At 40.0% G+C, this 18,632-nt stretch overlaps 1 protein-coding gene across 1 annotated transcript in view; it reads left to right on the forward strand.

Annotated features, from left to right (window-relative positions):
- The window catches only part of ATP8B4 (ATPase phospholipid transporting 8B4 (putative)), a 932,005-nt gene that overhangs the window by 42,267 nt on the left and 871,106 nt on the right, over positions 1-18,632 (forward strand). The window contains 1 exon segment of the mRNA XM_053717452.1: positions 17,115-17,185. Coding sequence (XP_053573427.1) covers positions 17,158-17,185 — 28 coding nt within the window. The 5' untranslated portion in view covers positions 17,115-17,157.

The following is an 18,632-nucleotide window of genomic DNA, read 5'->3' on the forward strand; positions in this document are numbered from 1 at the left end:
CATAATTCGTTTAGCTTATGAGACTGCTGGACAGCAGCCTCCTGAAAGAATTACAGCTCATTCTACTAGAGCTGTGGCTTCCACTTGGGCCTTCAAGAATGAGGCCTCTGTTGAGCAGATTTGCAAGGCTGCAACTTGGTCTTCGCTTCATACTTTTTCCAAATTTTACAAATTTGACACTTTTGCTTCATCGGAGGCTATTTTTGGGAGAAAGGTTCTTCAGGCAGTGGTTCCTTCTGTATAAAGAGCCTGCCTATCCCTCCCGTCATCCGTGTACTTTTGCTTTGGTATTGGTATCCCAGAAGTAATGATGACCCGTGGACTGATCACACTTAACAGAAGAAAACATAATTTATGCTTACCTGATAAATTCCTTTCTTCTGTAGTGTGATCAGTCCACGGCCCGCCCGGTTTTTAAGGCAGGTAAATATTTTTTAATTTATACTCCAGTCACCACTTCACCCTTGGCTTTTCCTTTCTCGTTGGTCCTTGGTCGAATGACTGGGAGTGACGTAGAGGGGAGGAGCTATATGCAGCTCTGCTGGGTGAATCCTCTTGCACTTCCTGTTGGGGAGGAGTAATATCCCAGAAGTAATGATGACCCGTGGACTGATCACACTACAGAAGAAAGGAATTTATCAGGTAAGCATAAATTATGTTTTTTTTAAGTCTGCTTGGGGTGAGGTACCATCTAGTAAGGAACTTGAGGTTTGTTTCTAGTATCTGCGCTGAGATGGAGGCAGTTTTGTTATTGAGGAACGTGTTCCTCCATATTTTTGCATTTAATTTCTCTCCCAGTTCCCTCTCCCAAGCTTTGGTGTACGTTGGTAGATTGCCCGTATCGGTTTGGCGGAGTTTCCTATAAATGATAGATATGAGGTGCGGTTGTGCGCGCCCTGTGTAGCAGAGTCGTTCGAAGTCTGTCAGCTCTCTTAGTAACCAGTTTTTTTCTTTGTGTGTTGAAGTGAAATGAGAAATCTGAGCATATGCCAGCCAATTTAGGTGTGTTTCTGTGTCTTTAATGTCCTCCCATTTTTTTATTTTGTGTTGCTGTGTCAGTATGGAGAATGTGTTCTGTGCTGCCTGTTGGCCCTGTTGCGTGTAACTCCTTGATATCCCCAGTGTCAAAGCTGGATTGCCTATATATGGTGTCATAGGGGACGTCGGTGTGGATATTCGTGTAGATGTTTGAATGAGCTTGTCCCATACCTTGAATAGTTCTTTATATAGGGGGTACTTATCTACAGTCGGTGGCCGTTTTTTTTTTTAATATCCATGCTATATGCCCTGGGTTATTAACATGTAGTATTGCCCTATCTATCTGTATCCAGTGTTTCGTGTTGTTGTTAGAGCACCATTCTACTATTCTTTGTAGCATTAAGGCCTGTCTGTATGTTTGGAACTCCCAGCCCACCATCTTCCTTTGCCAAGTACATCGTTTGTTTGTTAATTCTGGGTCGTATGCCATTCCATATGTATGACTCTAGAGCGCTCTGGTGCTTGCTCAGGAAATCTGCTGGTAGAGGAATAGGTAGGGTTTGCATTATGTAGAGTATTCCGGGGAGAACATTCATTTTGATGACACTAATTCTGCCTAGCCATGTCAGGTTTTTGCTCTTCCAGTTGGATAAATCTCCTATTATCGTTTTTTCTAAGATTTTATAGTTAGATTCGAAAATGGTCTCAATGTCTCCTGGCAGCTGTACTCCCAGGTATTTCATTGTGACTGATTGCCTTCGCAGCGGGCATAAGGACATAAAGTGGGAAATGCTGTCTTCTGTTAGATTTATATTTAGTACCTCCTGATTTATTAACGTTTAATGAAAAGTTAGAGTAAGTGCCATATTCCTTAATTATTTTTAAGGTTTGCGGTAATGATTTTTCACAATTTGTTAGGGTTAACAGGATGTCGTCCGCATACATGGCTAGCCTATGTTCCGTACTGTCTAGTTTAATTCCCGTTACTTGAGGGTCTGCTCGGATCTTTAAGACCAAGATTTCTATCGATATGGCAAACAGTATCGGGGAGAGAGGGCAGCCCTGTCGGGTCCCATTCGTGATTTCAAAACTAGTAGATAAAAGGCCATTAACTTAAATCCTAGCGGACGGGGTGGTGTATAGGGAGAATATCATTTCAATGAAATGAGTGCTAAATCCCATCTTTGACAGGGCGAACCGCAAGAACTTCCAGCTCACCCTGTCAAAGGCTTTCTCTGCGTCTAGGGATGTCAGCGTTATCGGGGTACCCTCCAGCTTAGCATATTGTATCACCTGTAATACCTTCAAGGTGTTGTCCCTGGCCTCCCTGCCAGGGACAAAACCCACCTGATCTGAGTTTATTAACCCTGGGAGTACCTTATTTATTCGTGTGGCCACTATCTTTGCATACATTTTTACATCCGAATTGAGTAGGGAGATGGGGCGAAAGTTTTCAGGCCTATCTGGAGATTTACCCGGTTTAGGTAGGACAGTGATATGGGCCTCTAGAAGGTTCCGAGAAAACCCGCCATCCCTGTATAATGTGTTGTATGTGTCTGCAAGGTGGGGGGCTAACAGCTGTCCAAATGTTTTGTAATAGGCTATGCCGAAACCATCCGGTCCCGGGCTTTTACCTGCCGGTGTGTCTTTTATTGCCTTTAGGATTTCGATTGGTGTTATATCTGCTTCTAATTTTTTTGCATCTTCTGCGCTAATTTGCGGAATTTCTATATTGTCTGTGTAGGACTCTAACTCATAGTCTGTGATGTTAGTTTCTGGTTGTTCATTAGGTGTTTGTGCAGGTCCTCGTAAATTATATAGGGCTGAGTAGTATTGTCTTAGAGTCTCTGTAATATTTTCACTGTCCTCGTATTTGTTCCCTTGTTTGTCTTTGATCCCTGACACGTAGGCTCTGTATTGTTTTTGATTAAGTGCCTTTGCTAGGGAGGCCCCTGGTTTATTACTATACTCGAAGTAGTGTTGTTTCAGGTAAAGTGCTTTAGTTTGAGCTTCCTTTAGTTGTAAGTTTTGCAGGTCAGTCCTAGCCTTTTTCAGAGCTGTGTATACCTCTATGTCTGCTGGTTTTTTTTTGTGTTCCCTTTCCCAGTACATGAGCTGTGCTTTCAGTGAATTATAATATTGTCTGGTTTGTTTGTTCTGTTGTGCCTTGGTTTTAATCAACACTCCTCGTATCACTGCTTTGTGCGCTTCCAATATCATGGAAGGTTTGCTGTGTTCTGTATTATTAAGTCTAAAGTATTCGTCTAATTCCTTTGTTATTTCTAATACTACTATTGGATTGCTCAGTAGGTTTTCATCGAGCCACCAGATATATGGGAGGAATGGTTTCTCTTGCCATACGAATTCGCATACTACAGGCGCATGGTCTGACCATGAGATGTGGAGTATATCCGTGTGGGTGATTTGTGAGAGCATAGCTGGGTCAGCTAATATGACATCTATTCTCGAATATAAAAATGTGATAGTGTATGATTAGTGCGCCAACGGTCTGATAATCTACTGTCTATATGACAGTGAAACAAAATCACAGTGTTAAAAATCTAAATATATAACTATCTGATACAAATCATTATATAAAGAAACCCCGACCAAATTGGGAGACAAATGAGTTATTAAGAAACAAATAAATTATTCTTAGATAGTAATAGTGATAACGTGATACAGTGGTGTCTTAGCAGCGAACACCCCAAATTATTAAGGTGATAAAACTGCAAGGCACTATAAATAATAAGCACAGCAATGTGGTAGAATCATTAAATGATATAGTGAAATAGTCCCAATAATCAAAGTTCAAAATGTTACATAAATGATGGGCGTAATGTCCAAATCACAGTAGGCAGGCTCTTCTCCAAAAGATCCCTGTTGGTGACCCAGGGGTGGATACTATATAGAAAAAAAGATAAAAGAAGGCGCCAACATAGTGCGGTTACCAATGGGATGGGACACGCTTAGCAAATATACCAAATACTCACAGGATGAAAGACACTTGAGAAGTGTCACAGGTGCCTCCTGGACTCTCAGAGTTGTCCAGCTAACTCCCACTCCACTGTAGTGGTAAGGTTCCGCTTGTCTCTGCCGCTTTGGATGGCTCCGCTGGTGGTCCTGGCTCCCAGCCAATGTTCCAAAAGGACTCTCTTGCGGTTTCCCCAAATCCAGTTATCCAGTTACGATCCGTGCTCTCCGGTGGGAGGTAATACAGCAAGGCAAAAAGTAGTTTGTGTAGTGGTGACAAACCAGCAGCAGCTGCACAGGAAGTAAATGTGCTCCCAGGACCACCAGCGGAGCCATCCAAAGCGGCAGAGACAAGCGGAACCTTACCACTACAGTGGAGTGGGAGTTAGCTGGACAACTCTGAGAGTCCAGGAGGCACCTGTGACACTTCTCAAGTGTCTTTCATCCTGTGAGTATTTGGTATATTTGCTAAGCGTGTCCCATCCCATTGGTAACCGCACTATGTTGGCGCCTTCTTTTATCTTTTTTTCTATATTCTCGAATATATATGATGTGGGTGCGAGTGTAATTCCTTTCTCTTGGGTGCTGTACCCGCCAATTGTCGCGGAGTAGTAGCTGTTGCAACTGCGCTGATATTGATTTTATGACTTTTTTTGGAATGTTAGTGGACTCACTAGAAGTGTCCATTTTGGGGTCTAGAGGTGTGTTAAAGTCCCCCCCGGTTATCAATTCCCCTTTACCTACCTCCAGGATTTTTAGCATAACTTTTTTCAGAGTAATGTGTTGCTGTTGGTTGGGAAGGTATATGTTGACCAGTGTTATATACCTGTTGTACAAAAGTCCCACTACTATGAGGTATCTTCCTTCCTTGTCCTTTTCTACATGTGTAGCTTGGAATTGTACTTTGTTACTAATAAGAATTCCTACCCACCCAGTTTTTGTGGGACCTGAGGTCAAAAATTTTGTTTGGTACCTAGGGCTTAGTATCTTCGGTTCTCTCCCTAGTTTGAAGTGAGTCTCCTGTATAAATAGTATATCCCCTTTTTGCTTTCTCAGGTCATTAAAGGCGATGGATCTTTTTGTAGGGCTGTTAAGGCCCTTGGCATTAATGGAGATGAGGCGCAGTTTGTGTGCCCTAGTTTGGTCTCTCCCTGTCTCTGTATTTGCTAAATTGGCCATGTCGTGAGTTGTAGATGTGCTATTCCCCCTATAGCGATGTTTAGTATGTGTAAAGCTCCGAGAGGTGTGAGTAGTAGCTTTCTCTGTACTGCGAGTGCGACTTTCCTAAAGTGGTGCTTTTGTTTATCTTGTGCTTTATGTATCACGTAGAATCTCAAATATCTACGTCAAATCAGAGGGTGTTAGCCCTTGTCCCCAGGCCAGGTATCGCATGGGAGAAAGCCCTCTGGTATAGTGGATCTAGTTGCCCTAACTGTAGTTATTTAGGTCGTTAGACAGCAAGAGATGGTTGGGAGGTGTCCTATACTTCTGTTGTTTTACGCAGAGGCTAACACTATTGTCTGTGTGAGGGTCCCTTACGGGTTTGTGACCTTATGGTGTTGATATATGCCCCTGTGTTCTGATCTATGCCCTAAACGCGTACATGCTTGGGGTGTGAGATGTAGCTTATAGTCTTAGGGTCAGCGGTATATGGGCATCCTGTCATGTCACCGTTATTATTCTCGCTATGTCAGCGCTCTAGGTTGTGTCTGTCCACGCTGACTTATACTATCTCTCTTTTAGTTATATAATTTGCAATCTCTATAGCGTACCTATATCCTGCATGTCCTCCTAGTCTTATTTTGTGATCAGTGCCTGTATACCCAGTCATACCGTTGTTCTCAGAGAATTGCTAACTATATATGTATACAATGCACAAAACATTCTCTACATTACATTAAGCTAGATCCTAATTCAAACTTTAAAAAACATTATTAAATACAAACATTTTAACAGTGAGAATCTAAAGGTCTAGAGTCTATTCGCAATATGGGCTATTTCCATTCTTTCATGTGGTAGGCTCTTCTATTATAGCTGATCTACTACTGCTTGGTGTATGATAATATAGGCCCATGTCTATGTCCACTTGGAGATATCACTCAATTTCTGGTTGGTAATGGGCCTCTCTTGCCATAGGTTACATGGTCCAAAATGGAGGGTTAGATGTGATATAGGTAGTTGCCTATTAAATTTCAGCAGTAATCTATTTATCCCATCAGTTGGTGTATTATGGGCATTTATGAGTGGACGGATATTTAAAGTATTAAAGGGACAGTCAACACCAACATTTTAGTTGTTTAAAAAGAAAGATAATCCCTTTATTACCCATTCCCCAGTTTTGCATATCCAACACAGTTATAATAAGACACCTTTTACCTCTGTAATTATCTTGTATCTAAGCCTCTGCTGACTTCCCCCTTATTTCAGTTCTTTTGACAGACATGCAGTTTAGCCAATCAGTGCTCACTCCTAGGTCACTTTACGTGCATGAGCTCAATGTTATCTATATGAAACATGTGAACTAATGCCCTCTAGTGGTCAAAATGTATTCAGATTAGAGGCAGTCTTCAAGGTCTAAGAAATTAGCATATGAACCTCCTAGGTTTAGCTTTCAACTAAGAATACCAAGAGAACAAAGCAAAATTGGTGATAAAAGTAAATTGGGAAGTTGTTTAAAATTGCATGTCCTATTTAAATCGTGTAAGTTTTTTTTGGACTTGACTGTCCCTTTAAGTCAATGTCTATCGTTGTAGGTTCCATCCACTCTGTCACACCTTCTATTGTGTTTGGTACGAGAAAGAATGACTAACATTACCACAAGATTGACATCTAGAAACTTAATCATTTTGACAAACAACACATGTTAACTTATATCTCTACAACTTTAATAACTTTACCCAATCCTTCCCAGATGGCGTCTGATAAGATTGTTCAGGCCAGATCCACCAGGGGGTAGGCAATATCTGAAATGTTGTCCTTGGGTTAGGCCTTATCTTTCCTTTTAGGTACCACCTTTCCGTGTATGTTGCTCCATAGGTGTGTTTCTATCCTGTGGCAGGTGATCTTTGGGTGGGGTGATGGTTATTTGGAGGACTTCGCAAAAGTGGTCCAGGTCGTCTGGGCCTCTGTATGTAGCTGACTTGTCTCCTTTTGTGGCATTTATGCAAACTGGGAATCCCCATCTATATTGTATGTCTTTTTCTCTTAAAACCGATGTAATGAAGTGGAGTTCCCTTAGTTTCTGTAAAGTTGCCGGGCTGAGGTATGTAAATATTTGTATGGATATTCCTGCGTGTGTAAATTGAGGCTTTTGTCTTGCATGTCGCAGTATATCTTCCTTTTCTTGGTAGTTGAGGAACTTTATGATAACGTCTCTCGGTGGGGCTTTCGGGGGAGGTTTGGCTCTCAGGGCCCTATGTGCCCTTTCCATTATCACATCCGTTGCGTTGCTGGAGCCCTTAAGGGTTCTAAAGAGATCCTGTACGTACCCCGACAGAGCTGATGATTGTACACTTTCTGGTATGCCTCTTAATTCACAGATTATTTCTGCGTCCTCTATTATCGAGGTCTTCTACCTTTTCTTGCAGGTTCTGAATAGTTTCCTCTTGGTTGTACATGAGCTGCGAAAGATGGTGCATGTCCTGCGTAGTGACCTTGTGGTTTTCTTCGAGATTGACCACTCTATTTTCTATACTCTTGATATCCCTTTTCATCTCTTGGAACATGTTCCTCATGTCCGCCATGGCGGATTTGATATCTTCTTTAGAGGCTGGTAGTTTTAAATCTTCCCTTGTAATTGCTACTTGATTGTGGGGGGGCATCTGAGGAAGTCCCACCATTCCCGCCTGTCTCTACAGATAGTGATGGATTCTATATTGTTTCCTGGGGAGCTGGTGTTGGCTCCTCTACTGCCTTCAAATAGTGTTCTATCATCTTTGTTTTGGGATTAATATCCATCCTTAGGGTCTTTTTAGCCGGCATTCCCCTGTTGTAGGACTGTCTCGCTGGTTTCTGTGAGCAGTTCAGTCTGCCAGTTATAGTCTTTAGAAAACTATGGGTGTTAATGTGAGTACAGTCCGGGTCCAGTCTTCTGCAGCTCTGTTCCCAGCCTTTGTTATTTATTGCTAAAATACTTGCAAAGTTCGTGTTTCAGTATGCACTTTTAAAGTGTGTTTATAGCGGGGCTGTATTTATTCTATTGGCATGTATCATTTGCAAGGTGCTGTTTGCATTCCCTGCTCTCCTGTGAGTGTGCAGTCGATTGTGCTGCCCCAATAGTTCAGGACTGTTTGTAGTTGATATAGTCCTGTGAACTGCTGAGTCCCTCTGTTGTGCCTTGATGTCTTGGGCCCTGGGTTGTGTGGTACTTATTGGGTCCTGAGGGGGTTAAATGCAGCTGTATTATAGCTATGTGTCTGCCCCTGCCTCTTGTTATTGTTAGTGTGTAGTTTGCGCTGCTATTTATCTGCCACGTGGGGTGACCGAGGAGGCTGTCTGAATAGCTTGTCGAGCAGCGCTCCCTCAGCTTACCTCTCCTCTGTGTCAGTTGTTCTATCGCCGCTTATAGTGGCGGCTCAGTCTCCTGTGTGCGCTGTCAGCAATCAGGCCTTCTTCTATGCGCACTGATTTTCCAAGATGTCACCCGTCTTTCTTCCCGCCGCCACTGTGCAGCCGTGTCCGGAGTGATCTCGCCCGCTTTCTTTGTGCTCCCCGCTGGCAACGCTAAGTCTCTACAGTGATAATTGAGTCTCTAGGATGAATGTTCAGGGATCTTTTGCCTTGTCCGGCGCTTACTCCGGGTCTTCGCATTTGCTTGCCAGGGGTGCCGTTTGCGAAATGCCTGCTGTTGTTGTAGCTGTTCCGGTCAGCACTTATGTCTTCTCTTCCATCCCTGCTGTTTAGTTAGGGCATTAGCATTGTTAGTTAGGGCTTTTAGTTTGTTATGGGCATCTAATTAGGCTAACCTGGGGACAAGGGCGTAGGAGCTGTGCTAACAAGCTGCCATCATGCTCTGTGGCCAAGCTCCGTCCCCGCACTTCGTCAGTTTTATATGAATACAAGGACTCATAACACTAGCTCATGTTGGTATAAGTTTCATAAAGAAAAAAATCACTTATTATCAATAATCAAAAAGAGACCAAGATCTAATATCACTAGCTTGTGATCTAACACATTAAACTTACAACATAAGATTATTTTAACTGACATATGAAAAGCTTATAGATATACCAATCCCTTATTTGAATAGTTAACTAGGGCCATTAGAATTATCATATATGCCCTAAAAGTTTCAGACATAGTACTCCATTTAAGAAGCTACAAATGTCATCATGTAATGAGGCACCTAATGTACAAAAACTAACTGGCAATGAAAGTACAATTGAGTAGTGTTTTACCGAGTAAGCATCCAACCCATAACCAAATTAGTTCCGTGGCTCAAAGAATCAGAAGATTACTGGATAATAAACATGTGCCCATATCAACTGAGCGATAGGTCAAGTCACAAATACTCACAGCCTACCCAACGCCAGTCCTCCACTGCAGAACCATGGAATACATAGCTGCATCACCCTCATCCCCAGAGCAAGCTTTGAGGTATGGCTTAGTTCCAAGACATTTTCCAGGATTTTTTTTGATGAAGACATTGGAGGGCTCCTGCAGTATCAACAGATATTTTTCTGCAGGATTAATCGACAAAGATAACTAAAAGGGAAGCCAAGGGAAGTGTCTACATTGTCTAGTCATTGACTGCTCCATCTTCTGCCCAGAACGTTCAACATTTTCATATATTAGGTGGCCCACTTAGTTACTTGACACACAACTAAATACATGTAGTGCATGTTCAACCTCGCTGGGAGAGGGAGGATAGTGGCTGGTGCTAGGGTTTTTGGCTATATAGGCAAAGACACATGTTGCCGATCCCCTTCCCCAGTGAAACTATATATGCCTGCCTCTACTGCTTCGTAACAAAATGTTAGTGATGTGTTAAGCAGCTATTGATAACTATTTTAATCATAGAGAAAATAGATTTCCATTATCACATCAAATTCTTGACTGTTAATCTGATTTATTATAATAGCTATAATCGTTAATATCTGCATGACATAACATACCAAAGTGGTGGCTCAGCACAATATAGTAAGGGCCAGATTACAAGTGCAGGGTTATTTAACTTTCCCGATTGAGCGTTAACTGCGCTAGAAGTACACTTTTTGCGTGCGTCGGGTTACGCTCGTATTACGAGTTGAAAGTAAACTGTTTTCCCTCTTGCACTAATCCAACGAGTGATAAAAGCCACACTTAGAATATGGTGCGCGCAATAACCTATTCCCTCATAAAAGTCAATGGAACAAAAAAAGTGGAAAAAACGCCCTACTCGCGTGCAAACCGGATTGCATATTCTCATGTGCGTTAACCAGACATGAAAATATGAATATTTCACATAGAAGAATATGTTCTATTTATTCATAAATACAGGTCCAATGCACACATATATATATATATATATATATATATATATATATATATATATATATATATATATATATATATACATACTGTATGTATTTGTGTTTATATGTGTGTAAATACATTTGCATATATGTACATATAAATATATAGCGCTGCGGAATCTGTTGGTAACGCTGGGGAATCTGTTAGTGCTCTACAAATAACCGATAATAATATATATATATATATATATATATATATATAAATAAATAAAAAAGATGTGTATAGGTATGGCGCTGTTAATTTCCCGAATATATTGACAAGAGTGAAAAAAAATAAAAATTGCAGCCTTAGAATGCCTATCAAGCGCGATCAGTAGCCCTATATACTGATCGCCTGATAGATGGTATTATGCAAAACAAATATAAGGGGAAGGGAAAGGGGAAAAGATTCTAATGGCGCAGCACTCTGAATTTGCAAAAGATGAATATAAGTAATTTACTACTGTACCTATAATTGTGATAAGCATATAATAAAGGATAGAATAAAAAGTATAAAAGTGCGTTATCGCTGTATTGATATAAATGGCTATATTGGAGCCAAATTGATAATGTCTACAAATGATTGAAATGTGAAGTTAATAAACAATGATATGTTTTGTGTGTTAGTTATAATTGATCCAATTTATACATGCTAAATAAATATTATTCTAAGTTTAAAATATATGTATATGATATCGCACTGGTTGTTATGCTATAGCAGTAAATACATAAACCCACAACCATTCGTATGGAAAGTACCGTGACCGTGCACAAAGTATATGATGTGTAGTAGAGCTGTACCGTATTACAATAGGACCCAAACCTAATAGTGATACATACCATATGAAATGGGTCTATCATGCAATGATTAAACTACTGAACAGTAGAAATGCCAATAAAATGGTGATAATAATTATGGGATGATAATCAATCGTGTCTTAAACAAACACTCTGCCGCTAATATACATAAGACAAAGTAAAGGACACAATAAGCAAATGTTCTGTAAAGATATAGTCCTTATTAGTTCCCAATGGTGAATGAATAAATAAACAGATGTCATGACAATTTTCTTTAAGCAACGGGTCCCGTTGGGAGCCTACTTACACTCCTTCACCTCAATCTTATGAGGTAAGTGCCGCGTAGTGCAAGGGGAATCCCTTCCGGGTATCAGCTGCGAGTTGAAGGTTTTCCATCTTTCGACAATGTTAGCACTCTTCACCACTCGTTCCCGTGTTTATATGGCAAAAAGAGAGAAAGCAAACAATAGTGCAACTCTGTATATAAATTTCACACAATTTATTAAAGTAAAAGGATGTACGCTTACATTAAAAACCCTCAATAACATATGAGGTAATTCAAAGCTTATATTGCCATATACTTGTATCCCACGAATGTGGTGTCTTAGCTGTCTTAGCTGTGAAGTGTGCACTCTGTGCAAACATATGGTAAAGAATCTTTACCATATGTTTGCACAGAGTGCACACTTCACAGCTAAGACACCTCATTCCTGGGATACAAGTATATGTAAAATTAATCAAACAGTGGATATAAAACACACAAACCCGGAGATGAACTATTTCCTAACAGGAAAATTTATCAAGCAGCAGGCAGACAGGTTCTTAAAGTGAAGGTTCATTTTGATGAATTAGTGCCCGGTTTTTAATAAACCTATTAAGAACAAGGGCCCTTTAATTCATCAAAATTGACATTTCACTGTTTTCTTCAAAAACTTACCTTTTAATCCTGAATGCCGCTCCAGCGATTCCCCCGGCCGTCGGAAGCCTCTGCAGACATCAGAAATGACAACTCGGGCTTCCTCCAATCACATCTTCCCCCCGGGGGAATCTTGGCCTGATGCAATGCTGTGATTGTAGGAAGCCGGATTCGTCATTTTGGACCCGCGAAGACGGCTTGCGATGGGCGGAGGAAGTGCTGGAGCGGCTGCCAGGATTAAAAGGTAAGTTTTTGAAAAAAACATTGAAATGTCAATTTTGATGAATTAAAGTGCCCTTGTTTTTAATAGGTTTATTAAAAACCGGGCACTAATTTATTAAAATGGACCTTCACTTTAAGCAGAGAACCTGTTTACCTGCAATTGCCACATTTAGCCACCTATCAGCAAGCGCTACCCAGGTGCTGAACCAAAAAATGGTCCGGCTCCTAAGCGTTAAATTCCTTCTTTTCAAATAAAGATAACAAGAGAACAAAGAACAACTGATAATAGGAGTAAATTAGAAAGTTGCTTAAAATTGCATGCTCTATCTGAATCATGAAAGAAAAAATTGGGTTTATTATACCTTTAAGGTGATTTATCTTTGCCAGACTCACTCTTTTAAGCCTGAACTGCAAGTTCCCAGAGGCTGTGAATGTATCTTGATAAATATTACCAGAAGAATAACATATTTAGCAGCAATATTTATAACACACACAATAACATGTGTGTGTGTATAGATTAATTTATGTATTTATATGTTTGTATATTTGTATTTACAGACACATATACACATATAAATACATATGTACACATATATAGACATAGGAGCCATTTGCAGTTATAAAAATCCATGTAAAGCATATTTATGCAATGTTCGTACTTAATAAAGTGTTATACTGTGTATTCACTTGAAATATTTTATATTCTAATGTTCTGCACATAGCAGAATATGTATGTTCTATGTATTTATAAATATATAGATATATATTGTACGAAAATACCATCACATATATGTAGAACTATTTATGTATGAATAAATAGAACATATTCTTCTATGTGAAGAACATTGGAATGTGAAATATTCATATTTTCATGTTGGGTTAGCACACATGAGAATATGCGATCGGGTTTGCACGTGAGTAGGGCTTTTCTCCCCTCTTTTTTTGCTCCATTGACTTCTGGGAGGGAGTAGGTAAATACACACACAATATTTTAACTTCGACGTTTTGCGATCGCTGGTTTAGTGCAAGGGCGAAAACAGTTTACTTTGAACTCATAATACTAGCGCAACCCGACCAACTCAAAAAGCTTACTTCTAGCACAGATTACATTTGAGTGGGAGCGTTAAATAGTGCTCCACTCGTAATCTGGCCTTTAATACACACATTATTATTATTATTTTTTTAGCATACTCCAAATTTGTGCCTCCCCTTGCAGGGGGCGCCCTTAGACAGTCGCCTAGTTTTTCTCTATTGTATCACCGGCCTTGCCTATACTAGATGGCATGTCATAGGCCTTTGCCGCTGACTATTCTCTATCGAGGTTTCCAGGTTCAAGAATAAAAACAGCTTTCAATTTCTTCTGCTTCCTTCCAAATATTAATGTTGAAAATTGCAGATGCTGCCATAGAATGTAGATTTTTCTAAAGATAACAGTAGTCTCAACAGGAGCCAGAATTTCGGCAACCATCAAGGTGGCCGGCTCAGTAAGTCCCTGTAAACTGATATTTTTATGCTAATATTTTTTTTACCTATTCAAACTTTGCTGAAATCTGAGATTTGAAATGTGGTGTATTTGACAGTTTTGTGGCATATTTGGAGAGCACATCGGGCATTATAGTTTTGGGGTGGTATTTCAGAGTTAAATTAGGAATTGTTACTGGCTTTTATACTTTTGATCAGACACAGAAAACCCATATATGCAACACATTTTATGGGTTTGAGTGAGAATGTAAATGTTGAATTTAACCAAAATATTTGAATTTGCAATTCCCATGATTTAATAAAATATTTAAAGTCATGTTATTTATATCCTCACAAAAACAACTGCACCAGCACACTGCTGAATCCTGAAAGAGTAGAGAGCTTATGAATTTAACAAAATAGATGTGTTGAAACTAAGTATGACATTGCAAACTAGCCTAGAGGGCTGTACATCATCTCAAGCCAGATTTGTTTAGTCTCTAAGGATTTACTCTTTTTAAAGGGATAGAAAGGTTAAAAATTAATTGTGCATGGGAGCATTTCTAAGTGAAATAGAAGCATTTTGCAATATACTTCCACTATCAAAAATGCTTCTAGTAAAAGTTATTACCTTTTTTTTCAGTGGCGTACGCACATATCCTGCGAGGGCCCATGCACCCGCATTCAAACACCACACCTCCTTAGACACTCTGAGTCAGCAGTGATTTGTTTTACACAAATTACGTCTTCACACATTGCACACACCACAGTCATCTCTCTGAGCTTGAATACTGGCGCTTCGACCCTCACAGAGCCGTCATTAGCACTCAACTACCTTCTTTGCAATCTGCGGGGCCCCCACCTGCTCCTACCCTGGCGATCGGGCCTGCATAGTGACAGGCATCGCCGGGGCTTCCCTTTACGTGCTGTGACATCACGCGCAATGATGTGATGACATCACCGCGCAACTTTATTTAAAATTGTCAATACATAGTATAGGGAAAAGGGGGCATGCTGCTTAAAAACCTGTATCTCAGGGATCTAAGCAGCTACAGACCCCAAAGACGCACCACTGGAAAGGTAATCGTCTAAGTCTTGGGGATCTGGGGGGAAAAATAAAAAAGTTAAAAAAAAGTTTTTTGAAAATAGTAAAAAACAGAAAAATAGCAAATTCAGCTTAGCACGCAAAGGGGTTAAATTGTTGTTTTCTTTTTACTTTGTATTATAGACAGTGAGGCATATTGTGCTTACACCAGTATGTTGGCAAAATAGAAGTAATCTGTATTTCATCAAGTTAAAGAATATACAGTCGTATGTAAAAGTTTAGACACCCCTGACAATTTCCATGATTTTCATTTATAAATAATTGGGTGTTTGGATCAGCAATTTCATTTTGATCTATCAAATAACTGAAGGACACAGAAATACTTCAGTAGTGAAATGAGGTTTATTGGATTAACAGAAAATGTGCAATATGCATCAAAATTAAATTAGACAGGTGCATAAATTTGGGCACCCCAACAGAAATATTGCATCAATATTTAGTAGAGCCTCCTTTAGCAGAAATAACAGCCTCTAGACACTTCCTATAGCCTGTAATGATTGTCTGGATAAAGGTATTTTGGACCATTTCTCCTTGCAAAACATCTCCAGTTTAGTTAGGTTTGATGGTTGCTGAGCATGGACAGCACACTTCAAATCACCCCACAGATTTTCAATGATATTCAGGTCTGGGGACTGGGATGTCCATTCTAGAACATTGTACTTGTTCCTCTGCATAAATGCCAGAGTAGATTTTGAGCAGTGTTTTGGGTCGTTGTCTTGTTGAAATATCCAGCCCCGGCATAACTTCAACTTTGTGACTGATTCCTTAACATTATTCTCAAGTATCTGCTGATATTGAGTGGAATCCATGCAACCCTCAACTTTAACAAGATTCCCAGTACCAGCACTGGCCACACAGCCCCACAGCATGATGGAACATCCACCAGATTTTACTGTGGGTAGCAAGTGTTTGTCTTGGAACGCTGTGTTCTTTTGCTGCCATGCATAACGCCCCTTGTTATGACCAAATGACTCAATCGGTCCACAGCACCTTCTTCCAAAATGAAGCTGGCTTGTCCAAATGTGCGTTTGTTTACCTAAAGCGACTCTGTTTGTGGAGTGTGTGCAGAAAAGGCTTCTTCCGCATCAGCTTCTCCTTGTGCAAATTGCGCTGAATTGTTGAATGATGCACACTGACACCATCTGCAGCAAGATGATGTTGTAGGTCTTTGGAGGTGGGCTGTTTTTGACCGTTCTCACCATCCTTTGCCTCTCCAATATTTTACTTGGCCTGCCACTTCTGGCCTTAACAAGAGCTGTGCCTGTGGTCTTCCATTTCCTCACTATGTTCCTCACAGTGGACACTGAAAGCTTAAATGTCTGCGATAGCTTTTTGTAGCCTTCCTCTAAACCATAATGTTGAACATTCTTTGTTTTCAGGTCATTTGAGAGTTGTTTTGAGGCCCCCATGTTTCCACTCTTCAGAAGAGAGTCAAAGAGAACAACAACTTGCAATTGGCCACCTTAAATACCTTTTTCTTATGATTGGATGCACCTGTCTATGAAGTTCAAGGCTTCATGGGCTCACCAAACCAATTGTCTGTTCCAATTAATCAGTGCTAGGTAGTTACAGGTGTTCAAATCAACAAAATGACAAGGGTGCCCAAATTTATGCACCTGTCTAATTTCATTTTGATGCATATTGCGCATTTTTTGTTAATCCAATAAACCTCATTTCACTACTGAAATATTACTGTGTCCTTCAGTTATTTAAAAGATCAAAATGAAATTGCTGATCCAAACACCCAATTATTTATAAATGAAAATCATGGAAATTGTCAGGGGTGCCTAAACTTTTGCATACGGTTGTAGGTGCTGGTTGACAGAGTTTAACCAATTTGATTCTGCTTGTAGATATTGTTAAAAAGTTATAGAAATTCCATGTTTCTATATGTAGCTAGGAACTTTTGCAGTCGGTACAAGGGCATACTTGCCAACAATAAATTGCATATTAACTGTAAGAGCCTTTTATTTATTTTAGTCCTTATGATGGTGTAAAAATTGCTTTGAGTATGCTTTAGTTCATGCAAATATACATGATATTAGAGCCAGCAAAAATATATTTTCAAGAACAAACAAAACAGTACTTAATAAATTTTAATTTTGCTTAAAATCTTAATAGAATACATTTTATGCACTAATATTATATATTTTCCTTTTGAATTAAACAGGCTGCTGTACCAGAACTACAGTGGGAGGTGATTTGATTCTACAATGATTTGTAGGGAGCCAAAATTACTCGGTAGGTAACTTTATTATTATAACGTACCATCACAAAATGTCAGCTGCACTTCACTCTGCTCTGTCATGCCGCAACATGTCAATTTATACTGTAATGTAAGGAAGCAATTATAACGCTCAAGTAACACATATTTACAGCATGAGAGAAAGAGGTTACATTTTCCAACTCTTAGGGATTGTTTTTGGAGTGTGGGGGTAGTTTTTCTGTTTTCTGCTTATTTTTAAATCATGTATCTTTGTCCAAGCAGAAATATACAGTGTATAAGAAAAATCACTTCTCCAAGCTCAGTATATAAAAATAAAAAAGTAAATCTGAAAATATGCAACTGAGTGTTTTAATTTTTAAAAGTTATCTTTGGTTCATAAGTATATGTAAACAATGATTAAATATAGTATTATAATGTAGTGGAGGTTTAATGCAGTGGTTATTTGTTGAGATTTTATCTGACACCGTACTTTAAAAAAATATAGCAGCAAGTCCCTAATGCATAGATCCAATGGGGCATATTTATCAAGGTCTGGCGGACCTGATCCGACACTGCGGATCAGGTCCGCCAGACCCCGCTGAATACGGCGAGCAATACACTCGCCGTATTCAGCATTGCACCAGCAGCTCACAAGAGCTGCTGGTGCTACGCCGCCCCCTGCAGACTCGCGGCCAGTGGGCCGCCAGCAGGGGGGTGTCAATCAACCCGATCGTACTCGATCGGGTTGTATTGTGGCGATGTGTGTCCGTCTGCTCAGAACAGGCGGACAGGTTATGGAGCAGCGGTCTTTGTGACCGCTACTTTATAACTGCTGTTTCTGGCGAGCCTGCAGGCTCGCCAGAAACACGGAGCATCAATCTCCATACGGAGCTTGATAAATTTGCCTCTATGTCTCCTTAGTCCAAGGATGTATGCACAATATAGTCAGTGGCTGGATTGGATTAGGAAAATCCCTTATATGTATCTGTTATGTCCCAGAACGTGTTGTATACGATTGAGCACATTTAAGTTGGCTGCCCTGGATGTCAAACAGCGTGTTCCCTGCTGTGTATGGAGGTCATGTTGCTATGCTTTCAAGGGACAGTATACACTCATTTTCATATAACTGTATGTAATAGACACTACTATAAAAAATAGGATGCACAGATACTGATATAGAAATCCGGTATAAAACTGTTTAAAAATTTACTTAGAGGCTCTCAGTTTAGCTCTGTTGAAAAGGTAGCTGGAAAGCCCACTTTAAGTGGGAAATAAGACACTCCCCCATCCCCCTTCTTTTGCATATGAAAAGACCCTTTACACAAACAGGAGCAAGCTGGAGTAAGTATGCCTCAGTATTCTCATAAAACTTTGGGGCTTGGTTAGGAGTCTGAAAATCAGAGCAATGTTATTTAAAAATAAGCAAAACTATACATTTTTCAAAAGAAAAACTTTATGGGCTATATAAATAGATCATCTACA

The sequence above is a fragment of the Bombina bombina genome, chromosome 6 (genome assembly GCF_027579735.1).
Source record: "Bombina bombina isolate aBomBom1 chromosome 6, aBomBom1.pri, whole genome shotgun sequence".
Lineage (NCBI taxonomy): Eukaryota > Metazoa > Chordata > Amphibia > Anura > Bombinatoridae > Bombina > Bombina bombina.